This window comes from Dinoponera quadriceps, unplaced genomic scaffold, assembly GCF_001313825.1.
Source record: "Dinoponera quadriceps isolate SergipeBrazil2010 unplaced genomic scaffold, ASM131382v1 scaffold1658, whole genome shotgun sequence".
NCBI classification, from domain to species: Eukaryota; Metazoa; Arthropoda; class Insecta; order Hymenoptera; family Formicidae; genus Dinoponera; species Dinoponera quadriceps.
In genome coordinates, this window is record NW_014555920.1 from 828,686 (window position 1) to 856,656 (window position 27,971).

The 27,971-nt window shown below is 43.9% G+C and overlaps 1 protein-coding gene across 2 annotated transcripts in view; it reads left to right on the forward strand.

Moving 5' to 3' along the window:
- The window catches only part of LOC106745812 (trichohyalin), an 85,263-nt gene that overhangs the window by 9,021 nt on the left and 48,271 nt on the right, over positions 1-27,971 (forward strand). For both annotated transcript variants that reach the window (XM_014621757.1, XM_014621758.1), the window contains exon 3: positions 16,959-17,034. In XM_014621757.1, the coding sequence (XP_014477243.1) occupies positions 16,959-17,034 (76 nt within the window). The remainder of the gene's footprint in view (positions 1-16,958; positions 17,035-27,971) is intronic.

The following is a 27,971-nucleotide window of genomic DNA, read 5'->3' on the forward strand; positions in this document are numbered from 1 at the left end:
GTCTATCTGTCGATCGGCCAATTGGACGATTTTACATTCACGTCCGCTCAGTATTGATAAGAGAATTTCGATGCAAGCCGCTAAATTAAAAAAATTTTGAAACTCTGTGGAAGCGTAGAGTAGTTTGACTCCATCTACGTTTATTTTTCGTGATAACTGAGAAGCATTTCATTAAACGAAATGTGTTGCGTCCGTGTAACTTCCTCTAACCAAAATTTAACATTTAAAATTCAGTTGACGTACATTTAAAAACCAGTTTTTACGCAATCTAAGTAAATAAATTACAGTAAAAAAATAAGGAATATATCTGTTTGGAAGGGCGGGAAGATACTTTTCATGACACCTGAGAAATAATTGAAAAAATTTCGATTGACACTTAACCTATTGATTTCTTACGGTTGTTATCATCTGTCATATTCTAATTATGACACCACATGAATTGAAATTTTAGTTTAAATTGTGATCATACTTTTGCCATCATTAATGAAATATATAATTTTACTTAAATAAAATTACACGTAAGGCAAAAGTTTCACATATAAATTGGCTGCGTTTCGATTCATTGCCAATACTGAAAACCTATAATTCATATTGCGTATATTATAGATTTTTAGTACTGCCAGTGAATACTGAAACGCAACCTCACATTCCTGTTTTGATCGCGCGCTTGTAAAATATATTCGAGTTGACGTCCAATCCGAATACAGACAACCGATATAGACTTCAAATTTATCGAAGAATTCCTGAAACGTGAATCTCTCACATTACAACGCACGCTATATTTAATATTCTGAGTATGATCGTGTCATATCGCCATTTCGTTTCACATTTCTCATATCGAATCCGTAATAACCATTTCTCTTGTACTTCTTTTCCTCCCTCTTCCTATGAAGATATTATATATATCCAAGTGCAAAGTAAACTCACCTATACATGTTTATAATTAAATTGTCCTCCAAATCAATACATATATTCCTTAAGGAATGCGTAATTAGGATACATAGTGACCGAACGCCCTGTATATGTCCGTTACGGGGCTAATGGCACGCGTAGGGAGTGACAGGGATGCGATCTCGGCGTGTAGATCGGAAGCCAATTAATATCCAGGCAGGGCGCGTTCCACCCCGGAATATACACCTGCGGAATAACCTCGCTGAAACATAACTGCGCCGCGCCGTGATATACTCGCACCATGGGGCTCGCTTGTCAGCGACGCGGGACCCCATAAACCCCGGCCGCGCGATAACGGGGTTAACCGGTGGTTACCTTGTTATTTCGACACGATCTCCGGGAGATCGTAACGAAGCGCCGTTCGTTCCACCGTGGCCCGGTGCTCGCCGTAATAATTACGGCGAGCGGCCCCGGTACCTGATTACGGACCTAATTTACAGCGGATCCTTCCAAAAATGCGAATTTCGGGGGATCTCGTGGTAACGAGGCGAAGTATCGACGAAATGCCTCGCTGCACCATTAGGAGAAGTGAGTTAGCTTGAAAGGTCAATTAGGAAAAATAAGCACGATCAATTCGTTACGGGAACGGATCGTGATGTAAACTCTACGCTGAGCGAGAGCATTATCTAATCGTATTATCATGTGTGAACAATATTAGTATATAATGTCTAACGCGCATCAGTGTAGAATTCCGAACGAGTGTCTAAAGTATTCATGGTCGAATCTTATATTTGAAACCGTCTTAAGTTTATCTTCAGATGCTGCGTGGCTCATTTCATTGGCTGCGAAACATCTGAACTTAAGACTGAGGATGGTCTTAAATATAAGATCTCACTATAAATACCGGCCGAAGTTTTTGTTTTTATATCCACGTATAAATTTTCTACGTTTGACACTTCATGTGCGAGGAACTAATAACGTCTTGTTCTTATGATCCCGCGAAAAAGTTTCGCTCGTAAGATTTAGAGAGAGAAAGTAAAAAAGAGAGAGAGAGAGAGAGAGAGAGGAAGAGGAAGAGAAAGAGATTTCGCGCTCACAAATCTCTTGAGGCTCTTGAGAATTTTCCACGGAATTTTTGCCGGGAATCTTCAGCTCGATTTTAATCACCGAGTTGCGAAAGAACGGCTTGAGGAACACCGAGGGGCGCAACACCCTTCACTCCATTTCATCGACATATCGGCCCTACATGACCCCACCCTCCTTTCTTCCTCTTTTGTTTTGTTCGGTGGGCCCTAAGTAACAGTTAGAAAAGGAGGCCACGTGTTAACGATCGGCCGTCCACGTGGCTTAACGAGGTCGCGCTCGTTGTGCATGTTCATTAGAGCGTTCATTACGACCACTTGTCGCCCCCGAACAACCCTGGAGCCCTTAACGGCTGAGAGGATTAATTTTTAATATCTTTCTCCCGCGAGCGCGTCTCCCATTCACCTCCCGCGGAAGGAGGCCTCCGCGGTGAATTAATCTTTTTCTTTTTTTACTCCCTCCGCTGGCGTAGGAAAAAATTCATTAGCATGTCGCAATATGGCGCCATTCGACGCAATAAGTGGCGCGCGATCATTTATATCTGTACGCTTCCCTCTTTCTCTTACTTTTTTATTTCTTTTTAATAAAACGGTTTAGTATAAAAACAAGTAAAGGTAAAGGTCGGCGTCTGATTTATGGTACGTTGCTTTCGTACAGAGCATCTGGTATTGCGGCATAAATTAATAATAAAAAACTGAAATCATAACAAAATATTAACATAACATAAAGGCGTATAACGGAGTGATTGAAGGTAAACTCCCATTTTTTCAATTTTTTTATTTTTTATTTCTGCAGCGTAAATCCCCGTGCGGCCTAAAAACTCCATATAATAATGCGGAGTTACTCTATATATTATCGGTTAGGAAATATATACATATTCCTATTTTTATCCCTATTGGATCATATAAAAGACACTATTATGATTTTTGATAAAGATTATAATGGGTTTTGTTAGGATAAAAATAATTTGTAGAATTATGGAAGTTATTGCTCTATAACTATGAAAAGTTATATTCTTATTATAATTACATCGTAAATTATAAGAAGCAACGTACGCACATATTATTTACAAAATGGTTTTTTCATGCAATTACGGGAATAACTATTTAATCTCAAGGAATTTACGGCGCTTTAGAATATCGCGATTTATTAAGGAATAGCCGCGGTTTACCTCCAAACATGCATTATGCATTAACGTAATCGGAATGGGCGCGCAATTTAAATATTTCTTGCATTAATCAAGGCCAACGCGACGAGGTTCATCGACCGTAACAACGTTTTTACAAAACCGCTTCTTCGAGTTTGATTTATCAGATCTTCAGATCACCGCCCATGATTCCTGATTTACGGCGAACGGTTTAGGCGATGACTGTTGATATACGATAAACATTATGACAACGGGCGTTTTAATTCGAGTGAAGATAAATAAAACGAAAAAGGAACGAGCGCCGATCGATCATCGGGAGCGCCGTGCAAGCCCGCGAAATTCGTACGGGCAAATTCCGACAATTTACTGTAAAATTATTTGCGTTTTAATGTTTCGATTCCGTCGCAGCAAAAAAAAATAAAGCAAAAATTGGTCGCTCTCGAGATTTTACGAGCAATTCGGAAAGAGAGGAGTTCCGGCGTGAGTTTATTATCGAGTTTGTAATCATCGATCTCAGCGATTTCGAAATCATCAGTTTAGCGTCGAGCGGGTGAAATTTTTCATATATTATAGAATTAAATACGCACGGACACGCACACGCGAAAGTACACACGTGCGATGCGACGGGCGCAATGAAATTGCGGAAACGTTGAATAAATAAAATGCGTCGCGGTACCGCCATTTATCGTTTGTTTATAACTTTATTCATTCGTTTACGCGAGATTTAATATATTTTTCCTACGCTTAATAAATATATCTTTTGTGCGCTTTTTCTCGCAGTAACACGAAGATGCTCCCGCCCATCTACTGTTTCAACGATACAAAGTATCAACTGTATTTAACAGCGCGTGTCGTCCTGATTTTCTTGCTTCCCTTTTTTAGACCCGTAGCCCAGTCGATTTATCGGAAAGCTCGCGCGAAAAAGGAGAGGGTGGCGTCATTGGCGTAAAATATTCCGGTGGAAATCAAACAAGGGGCGGACTGCATAAACGGACTGCACGCATGGTGCATCTGTCGGTGCGGGTCGAAATATCCGGAGTTATTACATGTACGAATTGCAGAGTAAATATTTCGCCGGGCGGCGCGCGCACTCCTGTTTTGCATCGGGCTCGGGATAAAATGTCGGCGTCGACGAAATCAGGATGTAAATATTGCGATAAAAAACCGGTGACGCTCCGACAACGCGCACCGTGTCGTCGAGATCGATCGACGGGAAACTTCACGGATGAGACAGGGCGCACGGATAGAACCCGCCTTATTCAAACTTTCTCATCCGAATACACAGACAGTACTGCCAAGACTCGTGATAAATATGTCAATTTCTGGAAACAAAAAAATGCTTCTTCTTTATGAGTCGAACGTACTCGTCTGAGAACCCGCCGTCGAAACAGTCTGCATTATTTCCCAACGCGTTCGGCGCCCGAGATTAAAAGGTTACGGCGACCGCCAATTTGGCGTGAAGTTTACGATAGGGAAAAATTTAAATTTGAAGGTCAAGTTCGTGAGACGAGTTAAAATTCGACGCGACGAGGATAGTTATAGCGCGTCAAGTATCTGGCCTCGAGGTCCTCCTGAGTCTTCTAAATTACCTCTCTGCCCCCTTCCCCTTCTCTCCTCCACCAGCTGTCGCTTCAATTCAAGGATACGGGGGTACTTCGGGCTGGAAAATATACTACGATTTTATGACGAATCAAGCCGGACATAGCCAGACGGGCATATGGAGGGGGAAATAGCGAAAAAGAGAAAGAGAGTAAGCGAGGGAGAAAGAGAGAGAGAGAGGGGGGAAAGGGGGAAGGAGAGAAAAGAAGTTTGTTATGCGTGAAAGAGGAGGGGAAATGAGATGGAGGGGGAAGGGAAGCTGAGAGGAATGTAGATTCCATCCACCGCGCCCAGGTCGAGATGGTCGCTCATAAATATTCATACGGGATTCCTGAAGCCAGGAAAACATCCATTCCTGCAGAGGCGCACGTGTGCCCCTCTCGTGTGCATTCGGCAATTTCGCGGTTGGCCAATGGGAGAACGCCGGCCAACGGCGGAGAAAAACGCCGGAATCACGACTTTTCCGCAGAGATCCTTCGTGAGATCGTGCCCCTCGCGAAAACAACGAATTTTCCGACGCGAATTTTCTCTGAAATTCATAACGCGCTCGGGGAAGCTTTCCTCTTTCATCATCTTCTCTCCCGCCTTGCGAATACGGATCTATTAAGGATTGAGAAATCAGTAGACGAGAGGTTGTTACTCAGATAAGAGGAAACGTTGTCGTTATGAAAACTAAATCGGGTTTATCTGAACTCGGGTTAAACACGTCGAATCTCATACAGTTCTGCATCTTGTATCCAAGAGCTCATTTTCTCGTGAAAGCGTATTTACCGTTTTCAAGATCGTAAAGGGTAGTGGATTACAGATATGTCGTGAAAGAGATGTCACGAAGTACAGTTAACGGATGCATAAGCCTCACACTTTAACAGGCAGCATGCGCGTAAGAAAATCGGACAGAGACAGTGAGGATCGTAAAAATTTTACTACAGTGAAAATCCGCGGCTTCGAGGATCGCAAAGACGGTGAAAGCGAAAACGCGATAAATCTGACAATGACTGCCTGACAGCGGGCATCCTCTTCGGACGGTTAAAAAACATCCTGTTTACGGAAACAGCAGATAGATCGTCATTTCGAGAAAGTGTACGAATTATATGACAAAAATGTCGCTTTTCTCTTTATCGCTCCACGGAAAATTACGATTAAACACCCGCGCAGCGTCTCTAGTAATATTTAAACGTAGTCGAATATAATCCTCGATGAATGATTAATAACATTATCGAAATAATACGGAGAGTATTACTGTTGAATTCATAACATTACTGCTATTATTAATAATTATGATTACTGAGATAATCAATTATTTGTATATTATATTACAATAAATTAATTACTATTTTTATTACATTTGCATCAATAAAGGTAGTTCAGAGAGGGGGAATAAACGGGAGAGAAAAAGAGAGTATTATATATACATAAATTAATCATACTCTGAAAGAAAAAAATGTTACATTTAAATAAATATTTGCTAAAAAGAATAATGAAGATTATTTGATTTGAATTAAGGAAATTAAGTAAATTATTTTATTTGAACGAAGCAAATGTTATTTGAATGTAGCACACTGAAAGGAAAAAAAGTGATACATTCAACTGATATTTACTTAATCCAAGCAAGATAATTATTCCGACATTTAGCGATTAACGAATATTTACTTGAATATAGTACTTCCTTTTTTCAGCGTAGCAATTTATTACTATTTTAGTTAATGATAATAATAAAAGTACTTTTTGTTGATTATAAACGACGAGATTTCTTTGGCCATCGTTGTAAATCTGTTGAATTTACAACTATAACTGTAGCGGCGACTGGTGAAAGGAGGATTGGCGGATAATCGTGATAAAACCTCGCATCTCGCTGTAGAAAAAGCATAATGGTCGGGCATAAGAGTAACTGTTTCTGGGCGATCAAGGAGGTTAATCGAGCAAATTAAAATGGCTGGGAGTGAGTCAGAGGGTGAATTTTTAAGTTACATTCGATTAACTCGTGGATTTGCGCCTCGTTTCACAATCATCCGGTCTCGATATAAAGCAAAGACTGAAAAACGGAAAAATTATACAAGCGCGCATAAATAAATAAATTTGAATATAAAGTTTATATTATATAATTGCATTTTTAGATATTCAATATTCGAGGTGAAAAAATACAATTTTGTTTGGCTCGATCTTTTTGCGTTCGCGAAATTACACACTGCATCAATTTGACTGTTGTTGTTGATGAATAATTGAAAAAAAATAATCGCTGAATATTTTGCAAGAGGTGCAAGGTGCGTTCAGGTGTTCGGTGAGGTTGTGTTTTGCAATTCAGTGGCCACGTTCTCGGCTTTTCCGCGATAACGACGTGTAGAAAGTTAATAATTAAAGACGCGGCGGCTTTCACACGACGATATCCTTATAGTGGCCGTTGTTTGTAATCGGGCATAAAGCTGTAACGAGATCGTTCACCCCGCAACAAATCGGACGTAACCGACTTCGCTCACGATAGCTAACAGCAGTTTCCAATCCGACGATATTGCCTCCCAGCCAGTCTTGTTCTTCTCGTTTCAGCGCGCCGGCTAGGCATTCCGATTGATTTCCTAAGTCCTGGAACATTTCAAACGGTCTTAAACGGGTATTTGCATGCCTGAGTTCTTAAATTCGTGATGTTCTCAGATCCGTGAAGCTTTGAATCTCCGATCATTGGAAATCCGTGAGAACTTAGGTCTTGAAACGTACGTTCGCGACTCTCGTTTCCTCGAGCTTTCTTCGGAAGTCTTGAAATTATTCCAACAACCCTAAACGGGCATTATGGAAATTTATTAAATCCTGGATTTATGCAGGTTTGAGTTTTAGATCGCAGGAAATTGAGTTCTTCAGAGAAATTCGCACGTACATAGGATCTTGATTAATTTAAATTTTAAATCCTTGGGAATTCGTACGTTTAGTGTTTTGACGCGAAATCTTGAAAATCATTTAATTCTATCAGGTTTTTAGACATGTGTGCAAAAACTGATAGAAGAGTTAAAGGAGCGAGTGAAGTTAATTTTTTGAACTTGGTCGTGCGAAATTTTAGTTTTTCGCAACGTTACGTGTTCTGTATCGGTATTCTTACATGACGTCAGGTTTGTAATACGCGAGGCACGTCGCGGAGCGTACGGTCCTGGCTCGGGCCCCGTTTTAATCGCAATTCGCCACGAGAGGTGGTCGATCTCCTCTCGAGTGGCCGAGCGAAAGCGACTTTCTCGTCGTTCTTTCGCATTCCGCTCTTTACGATTCCGTATTGCTTCTTACAATCTCGAGCCGATAGTTTCCTTCACAGAAACAGAACCTCAGACGTTTTTATTTCTGAACATCTCGATTCGACTGAACAATTGTTCGGAGCTTCACAGGTAATCAAGATCGCGAGCGTTTAAGATTTTGAAAGTCAATAGTGGCTGCGCGAGTACTCGAAATTGGCTCGGAGATGTTGATTTTAATTCTCTCGTGATCACATTTGGAGCAGTAACGGGAAATCGGTCTTTTGCTGCATCGGAGTTTTCTGAAAAAATTATCAAAGCTTTCACTTTGTGCTGATTAATATTTATATTTAAATGTGCCAGAATTTTTAATATGCCAATTAGAATAATCGAACCGTGAACTGAACAGAGTTACAGAAAAATACACCTTTTAATATCTCACTGTGTATTTTCCTCGGAAAATGGTCGGATTCAGAATTTTTTAAATAACGCCGAGCTCCGAATGGTGGAAAGAAAGGCTCACGCTCGAGAGACTCCGGGCATCTCCTCGTTTTATCGAGGGAACTTTTTCTCGCGATAGAGGAGATAGCGTTGCGTTGCGCTTATTTTGCCGGAAGCACGTGGTCTTCCAGGTATCTTCCGCGAAGCCGTTGGAAACCAGTTGGTCGACTGACCCACCTGGGACCACCTACGACCTTCTGCCTGCAACGCCAACGTGCATCGCGGTTGCACTCTGCGCCGCAGTTGCACAACCAGTCCCGGTGCAACGTAGCCCGAGCATCGCGAGCGAGAAATTACCGTACTCCTTTCTATTTGCTCGTGCACTTAGAACATTGGCCGAGCCCGGGATTTTAAAGCCCCTAGGTCGTTGCTTCTACGAAATATTGTACTTTTGCCATTGTGAACTCGGAAATTTTAGAACATTACTGTATATCGAGTCGTTGAAAATTAAACGTTAAAATTACTGTAAGTGTAATGAAACATTTATCCAATATATCGTAGATTTATCGTGGATTTAGGAATATATCGTAGATTTTTTTCAAAATTTGTAAATTCGTTGAGTTCGTGAATCTTTAAGACTAGTTAAATGTGTATGTATTAAATCCAAATGAATTTTTTATATTTACGATTATCGATTAACTTATTCTTCTTGTTTTGTGCACGTTCTATATTTTTAATACTTACAAAACTTGGCCTTAAGAATAATTCTAGAGACATAAATGCTTGGGATCTTTCACGCGAGTAACGTACGAGTGAGTTCGGTTTGTGAATTTTTATAGCTAAGAATGAGGGGAGTTGAGAGCTCGAGACTTGGCGAGTGCACAAACTTTTTGATACTTTGTAAAGTTTATGGCCGTGATAATCGTTCCCAGGCCGTTAAATTCGCGGATACCGTAATCTCAGCGCGTTTGGGATGCTCGGGGCCGCGTCATGTGATGCAATTTTCAAGCGATCTCATCGGGAAACCGAGCACGCACATCCTTGCCGATGCACGCATTTATCTCCGCGAATTTCTCCGGCGCGTGCTATTTATTTATTAAAAATTTCATTTCGATCGCGTACGTGCCTGCGCATCCCTAGCAGGAGATAAATAAATGAACGAGACGGGAGGGTAAGATCCTCCTCGGGAAACTCAATTTCCCGATCGTCGGGCTTTCCCGAGCTTCTCCTCCGTTCGCGTAAATCTCCGTGGACTTTTTCGAGGAGGCATCCTGTTTCTTTTCTCCGTTTCTTCGGTCCATTGTCGAAAACGAAGGAAGCAACTTCACCGGGAACTTTCCGCTCGATTCGCTGCAAGTGGCCCACCCGGAGTTTCCCCCTTTCCCGATGAATTTCGCCGCGTCGACTTCTATCCGCGTAAACGCGCGTGAAAATTCCAAGTCGCGAGAAATCAAGATTCCGATATCCTGAGACAAGAGACTGTCTGGATCTTTAGAATGCTGGACTCATAAAACAGCGAGTGCACCAAATTTCCAAAAAAACCGAAACCAAGAAACCAAAAACTTTCGAAGAGATAATTTTTTGTAAATTGAGAATTTCTTTTTTTCTAATGAAACGAAGTTTTGAGGATTAAGATTACAAGATTACAATACTCAATTTCTAACGATATGAGTTCTTTTTTAGAAGTTTCCACCGTTTAATATTTTATGCATTCAAAAATTTAAAACAAAGGGGAAATTAAAATTTCACGGGAATCGAAGTCTTGGGACTTGTCTCGAAACTTCGTTCTTAAGAACTTTTAATTTTGGATGAAGCCAGTCACGTCGGAATTTTAACGCTGTTTTTCATTCTAGGAAGTACTCCCCGCGCGATACCAATCTACCTTCCAAAGTGCCTCGTATCGCCGCATCGGCGGAAAAATCTTGGGAATTTCGTTAGTTCCGACGGCTAACGCGATTATCCACGGAAGAGCCAATTAATGATAATTACGCGTTGTCGCGCGCGTGCCCGCGCGCATGCCCGGATTATTCGTGTGTCGTTCGGTTAACTTTACGTATTGACGCTCGCGGGAGTCCCCGGGCTTAATTAGGACCAAAACTCATTAAAGCCCGCGAGTGTCTCTAATTTGTCAGGCCTGTCGTGGAGATAGGGATGTAGGTAGAGTGAGCGCGAGAGCATTCGTTTCGTCCCGCAACGAAACGATTAAATGGCGTCGTCTGTCGGTAACGTATGTGCAATTATAAAGGCGCTCCTTGCGGATGACGTCCTTAATGAATAATTAAGAGCCCCATGGCGCACGTGAATTCGTAAGGATTACATTCTGTTTTGCCCAGTTTCGTTCTCTCGGGAGAACTTCATTCCCGCTTGATCGATGTTCCCGTGATAAAACATCCCGCGAGAATTGGTGCGAAGAGGCGTCCACCAAGAAAATTTTCCGCGGATAGTAAGCGAACAGAAATAAACGACAAACAATTTTCACATATGGGGAATCTTGTCTTTATAAAAATTATTATTTCTAAAAATATAAGGAGTAAACAAATATCAGAAAAAAGGATTAATTTCTTTGATATTCACATCCTCCATTTTTCATTCCTGAGAAAATTTATTTAAATCTCTCACGTATTGGTCGCTTTTATAATAACAAAAAATTCGAATTAGTATCTTTATTCACATGGAAAAAAAATAGCTTTGACAGTTAAAAACTAACTGCCACAGGTAAGAATTATAATTAGCCGTTCATATGATATAACTGAAGTTTAGTCTGTTTCGTTAATTTTTCTTGTCCACGCATCTAATTTTTAATTCCCACGGCAAAAAACTAGGTCTGGCAACTAGATTTTAGTTATATCATATGGATAATTCCTTTTTCCCGTTCAGTTTTCATGCGTAACCTCGTGAGAATGATTACGAGTGTAAACTGGTCCGAACATTTTCTCGATACTGCTAGGTGTTCTTAAATTAATTCTCTCCGGATAGAAGAAAGAGAACGCAAGTATTGCAAAGTGTCGGGTGTTGGTGACATCCAGCGCAATTTTTTCTCGCTGGACAAAAAGAATGAATTTCCTCGTAGGGAGATTAACGACGCCACCGGGATTCGGAACGGGCGCATTGACCTTCGTTGCACCTCGACTGTGTATGAGATTGCGTTTGCATAAGATTGCGAAACAGGGCAGGCCGCACTTACGTGCGATCGCACGCCAAAAATTCGACCGGTTTGACACGTCGGCTTTCCTTAGCGTTTAACGGTATATTGGCTGCTATCGCTTCCACCTCCTACAGGTCGTTCCAGGTGAATACACACTTGCTTCTCTATCTTCCTCTCTCTCTCTCTCTCTTTCCTCTGTGTCTCTGCCGACCTCCATTCTTTTTTCGAGAAAATATGCGATAGTTCTTCCTATGTAAACTAATTATTCCAATGTTGATCTAGGTTTCGAGTTGATAACCCGATTTCTTCATCCTTCCTTCTTTTTCTTGCGCGCGCGTGTATTCAAATTATAATTGCGCTACGTGCCGATATATCGAGGACGAGGGATTTCACGAAGATATTATCGACCGCAAAAAAGAATGTTTTATACTAAACGTTAGCGACCGCTTCCGTTCTACTTATCGGATGGTTTAAAAGACGGAGGGACAAAAGTAGACGCGAGCGATGAATACAAATGACGAGGAATGAATACGTGCTTGAATACGCAATGAATAGAGAGAGGCGGAATAAACGAAACTTTGAAACAGGAAAATCTTGTTTCGAAAAAATGGCGCAATGCTGAAATTTCTGGTTTACTATCGCGGTGCCACGAAGTCTCATGGTCGGCCCATGTATCTATTCGGTTTTTTACAGTGTTCCAAATTTCCAAAAGGAAAGAGGTTGGTTTTCCTATATTAAGTCTTCAAGTGGAGAAAACAGAAATGACCTACTACTTACAGCATCGAACGAGCACAATAGAAGACTTTCGAAGGCTTAATGTGCAATTAAATAGATTTAATGTAGAATTAAAATTTTGACTCAAGTTCGATATCAATCATTTTCGAGATCATCCTTGAAACCTAAATGAGAATAAGAACGCTGGGAGAGAGTTCACCGTCATTACAAGCTGACGAAACACGTGTTGGACGCTGTAATTTATCACGGACATTGTAATGCCTGCTTGAGGTGTACGGTGTATGATAACACGAAGAATAAGCGAGCAGAGCATTATAATCGTCGTGGTTGAGAGGCACTGCAGCCATTTTCACTCTCCTGACCAGAGGCGGGCTGCATTTTTGTACGTTCACTGCGGCAACGTCATTCTCTCTCTCCGTCTCTCTGCAGCAACAGCAGCCGCAGTTAGGCTCTTTCCCCGTTTAACGGTAACCGCGGTGAATTACGGCCGCAGGATTTGCTCCTTGGAGAGGATCCTCGGGCAAGACCGTCCACCGGTAAATCTTCGCTCAGGAGGTCACCGGGTCGTCCAGCGAACTCACATATCTCTCTTTGTCCCTTCTCCGTTCTCTCTCTCCTCTCTCTCTCTCTCTCTCTCTCTTGTTTCTCAATGGGCGCAGAAGTAGACGGTTTATTAGGTTGCTATCGGTTTTGTATGTACGTTGCTGGATTAATCTCGCAATTATTCTGACGATAGATTGATAAAATGATCGAATAATCGTTATTGGTTTTTTTAATCTCAAACCGCAATTCTAATTTCCATAGCCGCGAGTCGTTAATAGGTATTTAATAATTGCGAACTGAAATATCGCGTACTTTATCGTACGAGGAACGTTTGAAATCGGAGCTATATCGAAAGCAAACTTAATTTCCGCGCGGTATAATTGATTTAAAATCCTTTATTTAGTCAATCCAGAAAGATAATTTTCACGAGAGACGTCTTTGCACTCAGGACACTGCTTTGCGAATTAAGTTTCTCAGTGGCACAAATAGATAGCAAAACCTCATTTCTCATTTAATTGCAAGCGCACTTCGCTCCAACGGTATCTTAATTTGATGCTTAATTACCGAGATCTCTTTTATATTGAAGATTAAGAAAACCGTGACGATTGATTCTCTCCCCAAGAATCCCGTGAGAGAAGCTGCGTAAATTTTCCCACCTTCTAATGAAATCTTCGCCGAGCAGGAGTCGACGTTCGGCGGACTTCGTCGGAGAATCCATCCCTAAAAGCGGCTATCGTGGATTCCCACACGTGGAATGCGCGCACCGTATACACGCAAAATAGATTCTAAAGAGTAGACAGGAGTGGTCACCGAGCAAGATGGGAGATTCGCACACGAATGTCGCGCGCGGTCACACACATGCGAAATTCATGCAACGTTATCCCGTTAGTCGACATTCATCGGCTTCGACTTCATCTCCGGCTGTCTCCGTCTCTTTCTCTTCTTTCTTTTCTCTCTTTCTCTCTCTTTCTCCCTCTCTTCCTGTCTCCCTCTTTTTCCCCCTATCTCTTCTTCTCTTCGAAGTGGCCGCTCGCCAATAAGAGAAGTTAGAGAGGGCTGCGTCCATTTCGCTCGCTGTGCCCAGTTATGCGGACTGTAACGGAATCGGCTGGCCGGCTAAATTTACCGCGGCCTTATCGATCACGGTGCTGACTTTCGGTCCCCGTCGACGATACTTTTTACTTTGCCGTAAATCTGGGGGGAAAAAAAATAAATCGAACCGACGCGATTTATGGCCGCGCACTTTGGGTCATAATCCGCGTTAGAGTGGGCGAATTTTCGCGATAAAATAATGAACGGCGAGCGTCGTAAATATTAAAGGGGAAATATAGCGAGGGGTAAATAACAGCGCGCAAAATGACACAAATAACACGTCCGACGCGAATAACGTGTACGACGTAAATAATAACAATAACGGCGTAAACAACTCGCGCGCGTGCGCGCGCGTGATATGCACGTGTGAGAAGCAGGTAACGACGGGTGAGAGTCCAAGGCAAAATTGTTCTTTTGCGGGAGAAACTTGAGCGAGCGCAGGCCGAGCGATCGATAACGCGAAGTTTTTTCGCAAATTCGCGCGCTCTTGGAGAAACGTACTCGGCAGAATTACCGCGAATTCCGCCGTTCATCCGCGTTACGTAATGCGTCGTTGGTGTCTCGGCCTTAACGCAACTTATTGGGCCCGACCGACCTCCATATGCATGAACATGCGTGTGTGTGCGTATGCGCGCATACCGCGAGATATTCATCTCACGGCGAGCCGAGAGGAGCAGTCGATTTTCTATCGTTCGTTCACCCCGTACACATTCTTTTGTGACGACGGCAATTTTGCCTCGCGGCGTCTCGACGCCCGTCGATGTTACGTAAGAATATGGCCCGTTGTACAGCGCGCGCACTAAAATATCGCCGCGGTAAATACCCCGTGGTCTCACACCTTCGCGCGGATTCATCCACTCTCGGTCGCGCCAGTAGTTGCGAGATGTACCGTATAATAATCACGTACACTGCTCGAAACAAGGGAGAGATCGCTTCTTCGACCGCCTACCGTCGTCTGGCATGATTATTCGTATTATCGAATGCTTCTCTTGGTATCTAATTTAATCTTCGGTAAATACGTTTACATACGACATATAATTAATAACAATAATAACATTAATATATAATTAATATAATAATAATTTACGTGTTCTCTTATATTTAGTTACACGACTATTCGACGGCGCTATACGCTCAATGTTAATAGCTGCGAGCTGTGTGATAACGATCAGCCGAGTGAACGTAATACGCGCAATTAAATTCAACAGGCAGATATATAAGCTGAAATCGTGCAACGAAATGCCGGCCGCGTGACTCGTTGAATTGATGCCCGCGATTCACAGGGCGGAGCGCGCGCGAGCCGAAGAATACAGCCGGGCGCGCTGTTTTAATTTTGAACGTCAGTGGCGCGCGGACTTTCCGGCCGAAACACGGAAATAATTGGCGCGCTATCGAATCGACGACGATGTCGTTACCTTCCGGCGCACCTGACGCGACCTCACTTCTCTCCCGGGACCCGCCGAGGCCCGGGGCGATACGAAGGTCGGGGGTGAGCCGAGTTTAATTTAGCCGTCACGCCGCGCGCCAACGGGATCGATACATCGTAACCGCATCAGCGGAGTTACGCCTCGTGAGTGCCATCTTAACTTCGCTGGCGACGCGCCGAAAGGAAAGGAAACCCCTAAACCAGATTCCGCTTCCGGGACGACGCCTGACTTGCCGCGACGCCGCCGGCAGCATGGCGGAAGTCGGCGGGAGGAAATGAGGGATGGACGATCCCTCGGATGTTTCTCTACGTTCGCGGGGAAAACATTGATCTTGAAGCCCCGGCTCCCCGATCCGACGGAGGTCGATTTCGGTATCTCCGCACTCGATCTCGCGGAGAGTCACCCCCCCCCCCCGGGTTTGTTCTTGAAAATCTTCGTCCCAACCCTTCGAGAGCCCGCGTTCCGCACACGTGCGTAAAAACGTTCCTCCTCCCTTCTCTTGGATTTACAGGTTCTCAGGAATAGACACGTAGCGTCAATAAATTCTTCGCCGCCGAATTAGTAGGTCCTTGATTGCCGGAGCCTGCGTCCGAATCCTCGATCCCCCCCTCGAATCGCCGGGGTTTCCGCATTCCGGTATCCAAGTTTCGCGTACGTGCAATCCCTGAAGTTTGATAGCCAATTTATGCTATCGCTATCAGTTGTCTATAGCCAAACAATTTCTGCACATACTACCGCAACAAAGTCCATTATAAGTCCCCTTCCATCGGCGAGGTACGAGCAATCACCTCGAAAAAGATGGATTAACGAGATGAGTCATAATTCATCCTCCGGAACGTCCTATTAATTTATGCCGTTATCGCATCGAATGTTTATCGGAGAACGATACTTTGAACTTGCTGACGCAACGGGTCATATTTTTATCACGGAAGACCTCGAGATCACAAAGTGTCCGTGTGGATGTGTGCGTGTGTGTTAAGACAACAACAAAGCGTTTCTATCGCAAAAGCATTTACCAAGGCATTTCTATCATAAAGCATCCCTGTCGCGAAAGCATCCGCTAAAGCGTTTCCGGTACGAAGCATTTATTATCTATTCTACCTATTGCACTTAGGAATTTATCCATTTAGTGCCCGACATTAATTATTTTCCGACAAAACAATTTGTTCACTCTGCTGTCGAACTCAGAGACAATCTCCGGTCGTGAAATTGCGAATAATAATGTCTTGCATTGTTTCTACAAAATTATAAAGGAATCAAAATTATACTTCGAAGCTCGTATATTGAAAAAAAAATGCTGTTGAATTAATAGAATTTCCAACAGCATGCGTAATTGGAATAAATCTTCTTGATTTAATAACAATATCACGAAAATTAATACTTTAATTATTGAAACATTATATAACATAGTGGTTTTAATAATACTTACCATTGAATCAAGATTTACTCCAACTACACCGCTGTTGGAAATTTTATTCACTCAACAGCATTTTCATTCCGTGTAGTTATTGGACCTCGTGCTCGATCTTCGTTAGTTTGATATATTTGACTTTATTTATATTTGCGTTCAATTTGACGCGATCAATCATAAGAAGCGTTTTATCGTGAGGAGCGAGCTAACGCGCGGTGTTTGTTTGGTTTTGCAGAACATTTTGGACAAGTTCAACCCTGGCGCCAGGCAGCTGATCAACGCGGGTAAAGCGTATCTGAAGGCCCTTCACGGTGAGTGAATTAAATCGAGCGTGGTGGCGCGCAACTCGAAGAGAGAAATAGAAACGCTCGGCCGAGGGTGGTTCGAGGGTGAAAAGAAAGTCGGTGTGCAAGAAAGAAGTTCGCGTTGGCCTCTTGGGTCCTGTTGCAGAATTGAATTGCCAGGTTGTCAGCGTCACTGGCCCTTTGCCTTCCGCCCTTTTCTATTCTCCTCTCACTCTCTCTCTCTCTCTCTCACATACACACAAACACACACATATTATCTCGCGATGTGCTGATTGATTTACTTCATACGAAGGTGTCGGCGAATTAATGGCATATTCAATTTCCCTTATTATTGTTATTCCAACAGTTTAATAACATCGAGCATATTCGGCGGTTGGCGATATTAAATATCTCAAATATTTGCAATATTGATACCGAAATTAAATTAATGACGCTGTACATCTTATGTTATTAATTTTATTTCCCTCGTATGAAAACAAACGATTCGCCGCTCAATTCTGAATCGATCTCTCTCATAACGAGCTTACTGCGGTTACGGAAATTTACAAGGACACTGTTTTTTGTTTACACAATCTTTGTCGATATTCAATATTGAGCGATTCAATGATTATTTTCCGGATTAAAGTCTCGTTGAGATAGAATCCCCGGGTTGGTCGACCGCCTGTGCATTTTTCGACGTTTAAGGACACTCTGTATATTTCTGCCTGGCCGTTGCTTCTGTGTATACGTGTATATAAATATCCCTGTTTCCACCTCTTTCGCACCTTCGCACTTTCGTGGCCAGGTCAGATCAATCACCTTTGGGGATTAACCCGCTGACCCTGAAACGGATGCTCGCGTGCCGCCGCCATGTGGGTCGCGTGCTACTCGCATGGGAGATCGCCCCCGGTCTTTCTGGGGATGGGAATGAGAATAAAGACGACGGTGGAAATAGTGACCTCCCTTCCGAAGCGATTATCGTCCTTACGACGGATAATCCTATATATAAATTTCGCATTGGAGGAAATTGAGGGGAAGTAATGCTGATGTGTGACGATGCTCGATCAACGACAATATTGTGTTGTGATAACAGTGTTTCGCAGCCGTCGTCATCGGTAATTGTCAGCGACAATAATATTTCAGGGTAAGAACCGCGATCGACCGCGATATATCACGCGTGCGATCTTAGCGAGAGTTTTCCGCACGGAGTCGGCGGTTCTCGTTGATGGCTAGAAATTTGTTTAAGGAGAGCCGGGGAAAATAGCACTCGGCGGCGGAAAGTAGTTTGCGCAGCGGCGCAGTCGACTTTACATTAAAAGTGACTTAAAAGTTTCGCGCGGAGCTCGCCGGCCTTTGATGTAACAGCATTACTCGGACCAGGCGAGAAAGAGAGAAAGAGAGAGCGAGGGAGAGAGAGAGGGTGAGAGGGTGATGCTCTCGCGAAGAGAGAGAGAGAGAGAGACACGCTATCGCCGGCGGATGAGGATCGACTCGCATTCTACTTCGCCCGCGAAAGCCCGAGACGTTTAATTAATTTTTGTTCTTCCGGTTTCTCTTGCATGAGTTCGCGCTTCTCTGTGCGATCATTATGCGTTTTGCAACGATTCGCGCGCTGTTATCACCCGTTGCAACTATCACGCTGTGTGAGATGCAATATTATTTCTTTAAAACTTTCCGGAGATAAATTTGGCGCTAGTTTCGTGCTGGCGATCGCGATCGGTAAATTATGCTATCGCTATATCCGGTAGTTTTGAGGGCATATTTTATAGATAGCAAAGCCGAGCAGTCGAACTCCCTGAGAAAACGAACGAACGAACGAACGACCATCTCTCCGTGCAAGGGTTAAACTGCTGGGTGTGATAAGGTCGCGGTGTTCCGCTCTTACAAAGAGAGAGAGAGAAAGAGAGGAGCGATTGTCGCACCGCGACGATCGTCGCGCCGTCGGCAACTATGCCCTTCGGGTTCGTATTATGGAAAAGTTCTCGGACAAACAGAATCGCGATAATTTCCTCCACGGTATGGCGTCGAGAACTTTTTTATCTTGCGACGCGATTAGGGTCGCGAAACGGAGCCGAGAGGACGTTATAAAAGGAGCGTGGCGGGAGGAGCGAAGAGTGGGACGGATGAACATCGCATAAAGGTCGGTGCAACTTCCTTAACAAGTTCCGCGTCGGGGAAAAGGACTAACTCGATTAGGAATTAATTTTTGACGAGCCACGGAAGACGAGACAAAAGGGAGATTTCTTCGAATGGCGCGGCGGAAGCTGGGTGGTAAGAAGAGGCCAGGGGAAGGGTGGAGGGAAGAGGATGGGAGTAATGATGAAAGGAGGGTTAGGAATTAAAGCGAAACCAGAGCCCTTCGGTCCCGCCTTCAGAGAGACGAATTGCATCCGGTTTTTTCCCGACGCCGGCAAATTTTTAACCCTCCGTCGCATTATTCGATTTCCGCTTGATGTAAAAGTTGTATACGCGCGATGTTCCCCGGCTCATCGCGCCGCCTTTCATCCGCGGATCCTCGAACTGACGGGCAACTCTTTCAGCGGAGATTTAATTGGAGTCTGTTATTTGTCGCCGCTTTTAAAAGTCCGGCGTTAAGTATCTTAAAGATCGAGTCACCAATTAAAACCTGTGCTTTGGAAGTGTGATATCATAAATGTCCTTGTGCATATAGAGTGTCGCCAAATGATCTCTCATTAACCCTAATTATTACAATCCCTCATTGATATTTTATAATTATGAACATGACCTGAACTTAGAAAATATTCGATACACCCGGGAAAAAATGATTATACATAAATTTTGCCTCTATATGGTCGTGTGTAATCAAATATGATTATATTATATATGATTATATTATATATGTTATATTGTATATATGATCATTTTCTTAATCGACATTAAGAGACAATGTTGAATCTGGTATCAATTCGTACTCATTTTTTAAATAACCATTAAATTTCCCGCCCCTCGAGATCTGTCTTTCTATAGTTTCTCAGATTACTTTTTCAAACAATCGGAGCGCGGATAAATTTCCGAATAAATTCTCGATCTCTTTAATTTCCCAATCAATCTCCGGGGGCGTTATCAAAACGCGATTTGCCAGCTTAAAACGGCGAATGCGCCCCGACCACCTCTCCACTTCGAGTAGTCTTTGTTCTCCGCGGAATTAATTTGTTCCACCGGAAGGAACCCGCCGATCGTCGAACTTATACCCATCCCTTTTCGGTCTCTCGTTCCCCCGGCGCGCCATATTCCCGCGTCCTATCACGAGCCAACTCCGCGACAATTTATAACGAGTCGTCGAGCCACTTTGAGGGTTTCGCTCGATCCTGCAGGAACCTCGTCCTTTCTCTGATTCTCCGGCCGATCCTGTCGCCTCCTAAGGATGCCACTTAAATACCAGGAGTTTCGTATTCCCAGCCGATTGAAGGATGCGCGACGCGGTCTCTTGGAAAATTATCACTCTCCCGTATATTATAAGATACTAGAGGCCGAGTGAATTCTCAGGAACGGATCATCGCCACTTAGAGGAAAAATGTCTCGATCCTGCATTAATTACACTGTTAATTAACGAGTAAGAGTAAATCTACAACGAGAAATTTATATTAATCGTACTTTATTATTGAAGCAACGACATAGTGGTCGCAGGAATTTCGCTTTATGTTAATACAGAAGCGCGATTATTGATTTATGAAGATAATTCGAGACACTTCACTTAATTATTTAGATCGCGAAACGTTTAAATTGAGATGAAGACTCGTTTGAGTAAATTGCGTCTCGTTTGAGCAAACTCGGAACTTGATTTCGGCTTTCGTTCGCGCGTCAAACGATTCCTTGGTGCTGACACTTACGTCTTTGCTCAATCATTCGAATTAGATATCTTTTCTCCTCTTTTCTCTACATTTATCCAGATTGGACTTCATCCAGATCGGTCCGGTGCTCGACTTCAGGCCGATTCTCTCGCCGGGAGTTGACGGTGAATCAGGGGGACGAGGAAGCGATGGGAAATTACTGGAAGCACGACGGTCGGTCGCGAGGGTCAGCGACGAATGTGATTTGAAAAGTTTTCTCGTTAAATTGCGCAAAAATGCGCGAGACGCCGAACGTAGACAGCAGGGTAGTAGGGGGTGGTCATGCCGGGGGGAATGGAAGAGGGCACGAGAAAGGATGCGTGAGAAGGGGTGAATGTCCGCGCGGTGCGGACAATGACGAGCGGGTACCGACTGATTTTAATTATGGAATCCGTGCAGGTGAAACGCTCAATTTTCCCGCCGGCACATGTCCACCCCCTTGCCGCCTCCTGCCCGTGCGTTTTAATTCTCCCCCTCGTCGCGTCCCTATTTGCAGCCTCCTCCCCCCTTCCCCCTCCATTTCAGTCCTGCTCTTCGTCCTGTGCGCCCCTGCGATTTCAATTTCGCGCCATCTCTCTACACCCCTGGACCCCTTCTCATCGCGACCCCCCGATCCGCCCCGTCCCGACCGGTCGCTCTTTAATATCGATTTCCTCTCGAAAGGTCGAAAATATCGCGAGAGTATCGAGTTACGCACGCCGCACTCGCGAATGTCAAATCCCGTCGTTTGTTCTCCACTTTGCGGGGCTCAACGGGAGGCAAAAGCGGATACAAATATACGCGGAATGTGTTCGCTATCGTGGATTGTATTGTTTCTATATTAACGACCATGCGTATATATGCAAGATGCGAGTGGTGGAAACTTGTATTTCGCTCAGTGAAGCAATTGTCGTCTTGATTGCCGAGTAAGTAAGGAAGAGACGTTGTGCGACAGGGAGACATAAAATTGCTATAAGATGGGTTGATTACGCGCGTTGCTAAGCTCTCTCCCTCTTAACTCGGTGACGGATATGGATTTGAGACGATTTGAAGGCAAATTAACTCAGTCTGCCAAAGAGAAGAACATCCCGGTGATCCTGTGCGTTTAACGTCGCGTATTTAACGACACTGGCGCGTCGCGTCATATCTAACGGTTAATGCATTCCGCTCGCGTTCTTCGTAACTGCAATTTGCGCCGCAGTGAAAATCTCGCTCGCCAAAAAAAAAAATAGCCCAGCGGCGGAAGTTATTTACGTGAATATTACGCGATCGAGAGAGCTGCGAGCCCGGCCGTGGCGCGTTGCGAAAATGACTCCGTTTTGCATAAAAAACGTTTGGCGTGCAGCGTCGCGTTGGCTTGGACTCGCAAAAAAAACGAGGAGAGGGAAAATTCGCATAAATAAAACGTGTAATAAACGCGGAGGGTGAATTATGCGGGCGAGATAGAGCGCGCCGCCTCGTTTGCGAAAACTGACGCGGTAGATCCTTCGCGTGGGCGAAAGAGCGCCGTGAAAAATGTCCGGCGAGAAAAAAAATATGTATGACGGGGTCCCCCTTATCGCGTGTGCACGGGACGCACGCGGTATGTTTATTGGGATTGATAAGCGGATAATTTGCGTTACTATCGCGCGATAATGCGAAAGTGCGTGTGTCCGTAATCGAGGGCGGGCAGGCACTTCACGTGAACGCGGCATCTATAACGCTAAGCCGTACAACAGTGTGTGAGAATAAATATAAATTGACATTCCATGTCGGTTTGTGTATCGATAAAAGTGCGAAATACTCGCTCGGGCCTGATCGAATCGGCTAATAGTTCGTGCGTTATTATCGCGAGATAACTTAGCCGACACGATAAACCCGAGGAGACCTGCGGGAAATGTAAATTGATATTCCGTGTTAATCCGCGTTATTATCGCACGCTCGTGCTAACGGAGCAATTGAATTGTTTCGGAGAGGCTCATGAGCGAAGACTCGAAAATTTGTGCGTTCGTATTAAGGTAGTGTCCTCATTTGGAACGTTTCGTTTCATAGACGATTGTTAGGAATTTCTTTTGACAAAATTATAAGGCATACAATTCTGAAGTTTTGCACGGGTGTTTATTTATGCTTTAACTATACACCGTAATTTCTACACATTATTATACTCAATATTGATAAAGTTATAAATAATTTTGTTAGCGCTGAACGCGAAATGTTGGTTGGCACGATTCCGGACGTTGTAGATCTTTGAAACTAAAACGACAAGAAATCATTACACTGTAAACTTGTGGTTATCGTGCCTATCATGATGAAGTTAATTTTTGTCTCTATCTTTCTCTATCTCTATCTTTAATATTTCGGTCTTTTGAAGACTTCCAAAGCTGAAAAATTTGGCCAAAATTACACTATAACATTGTTCCTAAACGCCCGTCACATTTTCTTTGTTTGTGCATTCATAATATATCGAGTAATTTGCAAAACAAATTGTTAGAAACGATATATTGATATAGACAATACATTGATAAACACAATACATTGATAGGAAGCAAGAAAGTCACCATTCTCAAAATTGCCGAGAGGATCGCGCAAAGCCGCGCGCTCGTTTGGTCGACGCGTCAATTACCAAGTTACGTGATTAGAATTTGTGCCTTGGTAAATTTTACCTTTCCCGACGACTTATGATGCGCGTGTTATCGCGATGAGAAGGGCGATAACACGCGTCGTACACACACGTGCACTCGACGAAAAGGTAAATGGAGTTTCCGCTGGAGCATCATCCGGAATCCGCTCGAATCCCTGTTAATAGCGAATACCTTACATATTCGCGTCCGGCCGGACCTGCATACCGGGTGTGCTAATGGAACGGTCACGCAGTTCCAGATCGATCGGCCCGGTTAATCGCGACGTGCCGCTCCGCTAATTAACTCCGATCTAGGACGTGTCATCCCGGGAATAGGAAATTCATCTCTGCTTGCCGTGCCACTTTAACCTTCTCCGTGCGCGGACAACTTTGGAATTTGATTTAATTTTCATGGTCTGCGCGACAGCTATTAATACAGGTTAATAGAACTGTTATAGTGCGAGCTGAACTATCGAACTCTACTGTTAACGGCCGGTTAATTCGCGCTGCGCTAAGATGGGAAATCATCGCCTTGCTGTATTGATCTCGAGATATGCCGAGTCCATTAATTCGCGGCTTTCCTCGGGTTTTACTACCACGAAGTTATGAAATTTTATATTTCTGGAGCAGCGGACTGAAGAGACTAACCGGTGAAATTAATTCCACCGCGCTCTGCCTGCAAATGTATTTTAATTGATTCGCAGTTTTGAAGCGGGACGCGCGCCCCCAACGCGATTTTTTCGCCGACTCGAAATTAAAAGTCCCCGAGCGTTGGCGCTAAAATTACGATGAGGTAGACAATAGGCGAAATTACAATAAATTGGGGCTGGATTGAAGGGTCATTAGCCCTCAATCGTGAATGTCGACTGCTCGAAGGGCTCGATTTATCTCGTAGCTTGTCCTCGAAGTGAAAAGAAATCGCGGAAGGCCAGCCCGCCCTAATATCCCTTTAAATGGATTCCCTTTAATCCAATTTGCCGGCTGAGCGATATTAATGGATCGGAATGGCTGGCGTTCGAGGCGGAATAATCCTTAAATATTATCCTTCGCGATATCGCGCGTTCTTTCGTCTCGATTTTTCTCACTTCCTTCGACTTGCCCTCTTAAAGTTCTCGCCATTTTTCTCAGATGACGCGGACATGAAAAATTTACAATCAACAATAAAATTTACCATCAACAATAACTTGTGAAAGTAAAATTTTACAGTACCAGTTTACTTAATTGCTACTCTATTCGCTTATAAATCTCACAATTTATTCGTTTCTTATTTTCACATATCTTTTTATCTCACTAACTCGCGATGAATCTTACTACTTATCTCAATTTATTAATTTATCATCCACAGTTTTTAATAACGGTTTCTTTGCTGCGTCCACGTTTTATTTGCCAATCATTTATCGATAACGTCGACTTGCAATTTCTCTGATACGTCATAAACGGAATACACGGGACCGAGATGGCTGCTCATTCTTTTCCCATTTTTGAAGTCGTTTCACACCCCCCCCCCCCCCCCCCCCNATATACGATCCCATCTCGACGAAGACGAGCGCAAATAAACGCGAGCCACCCCCATTATTCGCGCGTTTGCTCGATGGACCCTACCCCGGTGCTTCAACAATGCCGCAATCGCAAAGTTTACAATAATATTGTTACGCCAGCATCTGCATGCACCCCATAAATCATCCCCAATTCTTTCCTCATTTGCACCCTTCCCACCGAATTCCCCATTCCGCCCTCGTCGAGCGACGAAGCACCGTACAAGAACCGATATCGTGTAAATAACTCCATAATGACAGGACTCTTTTTATAGAGTGTAACAAGGAAAAAACGTGAAAATCAATAACGGGGGCGCAGCTTTACGATTCTTCAAGTGATAAATTGCTCCACACTTTCTTCATTCTTATACACGTACTAATAATTTTATAACGGTAAATTTGAATTTGCTACACGAATGTTTCGCTTTGGGAAATATTACAGTTGTTTTGATAAAGTTTGTAGCTTATATCAGCTTCATAAGAATTCTGCCACAAATTATACTCCCGTCTTTACTCCGGCTGGGGCAAAATTTCACGCAGTACGCGGTCGAAAAAGATGGCCGACGCTGCAAGGAACCGCGAAAACAAGTACGGCATGGTGTAAAAGAGTGGCCCTCATCCACCTCAAAGTTATTCCGTTCCTTTATTATTCCGCTGCATTCTCTTGAGAATACCGCGAGAGGGCTTACGAACGGGGGTTGGCGCAGGAGGAGGGACGGACACCTCCTGGAAATTCCAGAAGGAAGATGGAAATATGAGACAACAGGGTGGCGGGCGAGGGGTTGTGCACTTTGGTGCGAGAGTGGCAAACGAAGAGAAAGAAAGAGAGAGAGAGAGAGAGAGAGAGAGAGAGAGAGAGAGAGGCAGGGAGTAGAGAGAGAGAGAAGTGGAGTAGGAGGAAATGGTGGAAAGGCATGGTTGAAGGACGCCAGAACGACGGGGGGTTGAAGGGAGAGTTGAAACGTAAACTTTATTCTGGACAGTACAGCTCTGCGCAGTGCGATTCAATTATTTTTGCTCAGTCCCGACGACGCTTCCGGGCAACCCCCTATCCCTTCAACCTTCACCTCTCGTCCCCTCGGCGTTCTCTCACACCCCTTCGTTGCGGTCTGGGTGGCAGACGCTTCTAATTTCGTTATTCCCTCTCGAAGGACCGTCCTGTCTTTTTCTCACTCCCCGTGGTTTATTTCCGCGCAAAGCATTCCGTTCATAAGAGCTGCTAACTGCCATGCTCCTTTGACATACCGGGTGGCATGGCAAGAACGGTGCATTTATTTGTACCAGTCGGATTGTGTAACACGGAGGAAACAACCTACATGACGTCCGGACCGTCGTTTACTAGCCGATTATTATTATTATTTTATTTTAAAATATATTACAATGCTTTATCATTATATTTCAGTCGTGTGAAAGGGGCGGGTAGCGAGAGGGTCAGATTGCCCCGTAAATCCATCTGGGAGAGGGGCGTGACGGCACCATTTGCGAAATTCGTCTATTCGTTCGTTCATATGTTCACTCGCTCGCTCTCGTCCGGCAAAAATATTTAACAACTTTTGCGCTGCGTTTTCCGCGCAATCTCACCGACGGAATTCCGCGTCGCCGCGCTGTTTTTTACACGCCGCGGGGAGTGGTCGATGTAAAAGGGCAGGTGGTGGTTGTTGTAACGACCTCCGTGCAACTCCGCTTCTCTTCTCCGAAAACTGCAATCTCCCGAGGCGGGAAGGAATGCGATTAAGCGTTGATGGCTTCCTAAATGCAAACAACCCCGGAAACCGTAATCACCGGAGACAATCGGCCCCCTCCGCTCCCTTTCACCTCCCTCCTCCTTATCCTTCTCGCTTCTCTCTCTCTGTCTGTCTGTCTCTCTCTCTCTCTCTCTCTCTCTCTCTTTCTCTCTCTCTCTCTCTCTCTCTCTCTCTCTTACTTTCATTCTCTCCTCACTCCTCTTCCTTCTGACGGCACAGCGCTGTTTTACAAGCTGAGGGTGAAAATTGAAAGGGTGGGTGTGTCGATTAGCTGGTGCCTCTTAATTCGCGATTAACGCCCGTCGCGATATTCACTTTCAGAATGCAAAGCGTTATCGTCGGATCGTTTCTAGCTTTTTACTTCTAAAATTAATTTTTCTTGTTTTCAAATCCAACAGAATATTTTTTTATTAACGCCCACTATATACATGTAGCGTTATTCTTCATGAAAATTTGAGTCGAAAAGCACCGAGCGAACAATGTCGGAAAAATGTCAGTAGTTTATAAGCGATTAGAAAAACGAGGCTTTCAGTGAACGACCAAGTAGATAACAAATCTATTTTCTTCGATTAATTTCAAGCGGCTCTTACTTTAACAGAATTTTAATTTAAGGCTTAGCTATAAAGAAATAATGTGCTATTCTGAAAGTTGGAAAGTCGTTATAAATAATGATCTTTTTCTACAAAATGGCTCAGGACTTCTCGCTTCAATTTTTCATGAGGATTAACTTCGTACAAATAGCGGGCATTAATTAAGAAACATCCTGTGTATGTCTCACAGTAAGCTAAATAATTTATTTTTGTGTTAGCATTGGTTAACTTACATTTCCACTTGCGACAACATACACATTGAAGTTCCTCAGAGAAAAGTAAGACCGATTGGGTTTCTCCGAAGCTACATTCATTGCAATGTACAACGTTCATCTATGATTCACGTCTAAGAAAAATCAAGCGACAGGTTCTTAGCTTTTTAAGGCAGAATCTCCGAGAGAGCAGGATAAAAACAGCTCGGTAACCCGTGCGCCATAACATGGCGTCTCCGAAGGGCCCTTAAATTTAATTGGCCCTCCTGGCGACAAAACGACTCGGAGATGTCTTCGGCAAAAGGAACACGTTGACCTGTCGTTGGTCGCCATCTTGGGCGTTATTGCGTGCGATATGCTCGAACGAGCAGAACGTGGCCGGATCGGATCGGTCGAGGGAATGGCTGGAATTGGGGGTTGCTGCGGACTTTCTCCCCCCTCCCCCCCGTCTCC